This window comes from Aureobasidium pullulans (genome assembly GCF_000721785.1).
Source record: "Aureobasidium pullulans EXF-150 unplaced genomic scaffold scaffold_13, whole genome shotgun sequence".
NCBI lineage: Eukaryota > Fungi > Ascomycota > Dothideomycetes > Dothideales > Saccotheciaceae > Aureobasidium > Aureobasidium pullulans.
In genome coordinates, this window is record NW_021941033.1 from 307,978 (window position 1) to 313,088 (window position 5,111).

Sequence of the window (5,111 nt, forward strand, 5' to 3'; positions counted from 1 at the left end):
AACGTCTTGGTCTCAGGTGATCCCTTTTGCACATCTCTCTGGATAAAATTATGCACTTCATGCATCATGCAGTGCGTCTGTAGCTCCGGACTGCTGTCGGCTGCCCGCCCAGTCCGCTGCAACACAACAATGTCTGGAACTCGTTGTCGCCAAAAGCACCACTGGTTACCGCCGAACCCTTTTCATGACCGAGAGAGCATCGTTCTCGAGTGATGGCTACCAATCCGGTAATCATTTTGCGGGACTCCATGGGGTAGCGGACCTTCTTCTTCAAAGCACCTCGAAAGAGCACACTGAAACGCGGCAATGAGATGCCATACGGCCGGGTATACTGGGGATCAGCAACGTTGTTTCGTCTGGCGCATGAGGGGGACTAGGATGGAGTCGTTGTCCGTAGCATGCACGCAATAGCAGTGTCCTGGAACAGTGGCTTCTATGAACATCAACAAGACCTTCTGATAGCGTAGATAGCACAGTAATGCAGCCATCACTCTTGTATCTAGCAGTACTGGAGCCTGTTTATCTATTACATTATGATGAGAGAAGGCAGTCTCTGTCTTGTGGCCTGAGGTCGTGTGGTTATTTCCATCTCCAATTTTCGGATCACCACACTGAACACGAGACCTCCTCATCTCCGAAGTGCACCTCCGGACTTTGTTGGTTTGATCTGCTATTTTCAACACCAGCGTCGCAGCGTGTCAGGGGCAGGGATGGAAATATGATGATCAATGCACCGGACAATGTTGGGTTGTCCGGTCAAGAATAATGTTATAAAGTCGTCTCTTCTCGCTGTCTTGGAGATGCTTGTTTTCTTGTTATACGCAAGTCTATTGTTGGAGTCGAGTCTGGATGGTTGTACTCTACTCGAGATATGCACTGGAAAGCCACAGGAAAACGAAATTGACACACCTCTGGACCGATTGACGAAGAGGGGGCTTGTCTCACCGAGGTCAATGGCATACGGAAGAGAAAAAAGATCGCACAGAGCATGGGTTTGGATATACGGACAAGGGACAGAGCCTTGACTCGAGCATGGAGAGAAAGATGATGGCAACGAAGGAAGAGGCAGCGGGGATGAAGAGTTTGGTCAGAAGAAGATCGATATTGCGTATTTCGGATCGAAATCTACTTGGAGAAGAGGAACAGAACATTAAAGGACGACACAACGCCGGGAGTCGCTTCCGTTGCGACTCGAAACCTCCCACCCTTGTGGTATCGAAGACATCATAATCATGAAAACAAGCAACAAAAAGAAAAAAGACAAACATTCCTCTCATGAACACCGATGACACCAAGCCCATCTATTTTGGACGAAGAAGTAAGGAGAAGGTCATGAAGTCGTCAAGTGAAAGCATTTAGCTTCTCATCAATCGGTCGAGTTTGTTACGGACGCCATCAACAAATCTGTTGGAAGTGCCTTCGTCCATGACTTCGATACAATGAGCAAGAACTGTAACACCATGGTCCATGGGGAGGTGAGTACCATCCCTTTTGCTGAGGAAGGGCTGACCCACACGCTTGCTCAAGAAGCGAACGATCGTGGGATGATCAACAGGCAATGCATCAATAGCAAATGTAGGCCCCGGCGAAGGGAAACCTCCAGCTGCACTGGGTGCCGACGGCTCCTTGTTGATCAAACTATCAGTCCAGAGCACAAGAGCGGCACGGTAGACTGCACCAGCCCACCATGGTGGACGAACGCCACGAGGCATGGAGCGAATGATACGCAGGACTTGACCGCAGTGGAAGATAGCCTCCTCAACATCGGTGATGCATCTCTTGTGAATCCAGACTAGCTGCTGGTAGGTGCCATCGAAACCTTCGCGACGAGCCAGACGCTCAATCTCAGGGAAATTGGTTACAGCGTTCAAGCTGATCAGATGGAACATGACAAGGTTGGCTTGCATGACAGCACAAGCCGGGTTAATCTTGAGGTAACGATCGGCCATGTCATACCAGCGCTGAAGCAGGGATTGTACTTCCTCGAGACGGCATCGTGTTGACGAAGCAGTCACGGTTCTTGTCTTGTTTCGTGACGACAGCGAGTCGGAGAAGCAACTCATGAGTTGACCGTAATGACAAACCATAGATTGAAGAGGGTGTAGGAGTAGCCTCATCTGGAGAGGGGTCATTCCGATGCCAAGCGAAGCCATCTCGTCATCCAAAAAGTGACGGAATAGATCATGCAGTGACATCGGGCGAGCGCCTGAACCAAGGGAAGAGTAGCCGCTAGAAAACTCGTGGACTTGCTCGAAGATCTGGGACCATTCAGGCGCGCTCTTGGCCTGCCACAGACGATCTGAGTCAGGCATGGGAGCACCGAACTCAGTGACCGAGAAGAGTGGTGCTGTATCGTGGAACAGGGCAAGATCCTGATCGATCATGACCCATGAGTAGACGAGTCTGCTACGGCTCTCGTGCTGGATCCACTCTGTCCAGAGTGAGTCGGGGTTGGCTTGATGATCCATCTGAGGCGACGTGAATGCTCTGCCATCTAAGACACCCGAGTGTCGCAGCATATGGAAGTACATGCTTCGCTGACCCATGGCAATGTCCATCTGCCACTTGTCTCCACTCCAGGCAGCCTGGGAAGTAAAGAGAAGGGCGGAGTGCAAAGCAATAGGATCACTGGCCATCGTGATATTGCGCTCAATTAGATCGAACAGTGAGATACGGCAAGCTTCGGTGAGTCCGCCAGCGAGCCATCGAGCTTCGACCGACGAGATGTTCATTGCACCTTGGGCAATCATCATGAGCACCAACAGACAAGAAGCTTTGTCATTGTAGCAGTGCATGAGCTCGTTGGCATCGAGGATGCCTCGAGATGTCAATGAATAGTATCTCTCAAAGCTGTTGGCATATGATCGAAGAAAGTACTCAAGGACTCTCGCGGGAGGCAGGAGGACGAAGTTTGATCCACCGTTCGACATTGGCGACTGGCCACCCTGCTGTCCTTCCTTGTGGGTCTCAAGAGCCTTGTGAAGGAAGGTCTGAGTGATGGCAAGGAGTTTGTCACGCGTGCTTTCGTGGAGCTGCATGACAGCCAAGTTCTCACCACCAGCGAAGTCGGCTTCATCCCAGGTGGGAGTCCACGTGCTCCATCCTTCGTGGTTCTTAAGAGTTTGTTCTAGACACTCGAGGTTCATCTTGGCTGTTGTAGGACAGGAGCTCGAAGGCACAGTGGGTGTGCATCTGAACACGTTCCACCCGTCTTGGGCGGCGATGACTGCTCGGATATCCTGACCATCGCTGGAAGATAAAGAAGCCGTCGACATGTGTCTAGCGTGAGCGTAGAACATATTGTTGTTGTTATTACCAAGATCCATGTCAGCGAACGATCGCTCGACCTTGGGAGTTTCGATGGGTGTAATCAGAGGAGCAGCAGAGTTGGCTAGCTCAGGAATGATGGTAAGATTGTTCTCGTTAGGGGCCATCAAAGAGAGCTGATTCGGGTCAAAGCCCATGGTAGGGTCGAGCATTAAATCGGCACGTGCCATATGTTCGAAACCCATAGGCATTGGCATCTGGCCCCAGTCAAGCATGAAACGAGGGCTCGTGTCATCTTCCTTAGCACCGTTCATGAAGTCATCATAGGTAGGCATATGTCCTTGCATGAACCCGGATCCGGGAGTAGTTAGGGGTGAGGCTTGCTGAGCAGGAGGCGAGTGACCATTGGACATTGATTGTTCAAAATACTGAACCGAGACGTCGCCCATCTGCTTCTCCTCGGGAATAGTTGTAGGAATACCAGATCTCGGACTCGAAGGCTTCTGGTGCATGTGTTGTTCCGCCGACTTTGGGGAGTCGACGGGCATAGGGGCCTTCTCAGCAGCTACGGTCTGGTCCGGAGGGAGGATTCCATTGGCAACACCGCTGGCAATAGTCTCAGCTGTGATCAAGCCCATACGGTTGGCATTCTTGGATGATCGACGTGTTGGGCGAAGAGTGCATCGAAGGTTTCGACCTGCACAGCGACTGCAGGGGAACTTCTTGTCGCATTTCGTCTTTGTTTTGGCGCAGTTGCTGCATGCAATGGGTGTTCTTCCAGCTGACTTGGGGATCATGCCATTGGCGGCAGGAATGATCTCTTGATTTTGGTCTCGGCCATGTACGGTGTAGTGTCTTTGGAGGAGGTCACTAAATAAACAATTAGTCTTTACTGCCGAGATGTCTTGCCAAGCAGAAGGCGGCTTACCGTCTAGCGAAGGACATGTGGCAGGTGAAACACTTGAAAGGCTTAACGTTTGTGTCTGAGATTGTAAGCAAGGTTCTTCTCGAACAAAGATAACGGTTGAACTCACGAGTGAGGATGTGTCTTTCGAGATGCTCGTCTCTGGTGAACGAGTGGCCACAGTATGTGCAGAAAACCATTATGAAGTTGAGGTATAATTATACTATCAATGGTGACCCAAACATGCAATGATATGGGAGACGGGGAGAGAACGGAAGTAGAGGGTAAGAAAGAATGAGAAGAAGAGGAAAGATATGAGAGGTCGAAGAGCGAGAGGTGAGAAGAAGAGGTGCTACTAAAGTGTTGGATCAGCCTGACTGAGTAGGATACACTGATGGTATTATTAAAAGCTGAGGGAGGAGCATAAAGCTCGGGGCTGGTTTGCGGATCCTTGACACATCATGACTTGTCGACTAGAGTACCACCCAAGCGAGGCAGATGTCCCCAGGGGCGGAACGTATTTGGTGCATAATCAAGCTATCATGAGCGACGTTTCGAATGGTTTCATGCGGGCTCAAAGCATGGGCTCCAGTCTTGAAGCACCCACACTACGAGCACGCCAACCCGCCTCGTTATCGTCGAACGCATGCACGAGTCAGCCCGCCTCCAAATTCTCCTACCCACCCTGAGGAACCCAGCAGGCGGATTCACCGCACGGGTAAATTTGGAGCCAATCGGATGTTAAAATGATAAGACCCAAAACGGTCAACTCTCCTGCACAACGATGCCGCTTATGGCATACGCTTGCCAAGCTCGGCGCGTACATCCGTATATAGTTGTCGCTCAGTGGTTGGGTCGAGGCCCGCCCTGCACTATATCATGGCGTCAGCATAAGTCAGGTCTGGAAAGAGAGCTGCTTTAAGGTAGCACAGCGGAGCCG

At 51.0% G+C, this 5,111-nt stretch overlaps 1 protein-coding gene across 1 annotated transcript; it reads right to left on the reverse strand.

Moving 5' to 3' along the window:
• Positions 1-1,012: 1,012 nt before the first annotated feature.
• On the reverse strand, positions 1,013-4,371 carry M438DRAFT_321969 (transcription factor Bmr1; the record flags this gene model as incomplete). Its single annotated transcript, XM_029902940.1, has 3 exons — positions 1,013-4,137; positions 4,196-4,250; positions 4,302-4,371. 3 exons carry the CDS (start codon positions 4,369-4,371, stop codon positions 1,356-1,358), a joined length of 2,907 nt encoding a protein of 968 aa, XP_029758940.1. The 3' UTR covers positions 1,013-1,355.
• Positions 4,372-5,111: the final 740 nt, after the last annotated feature.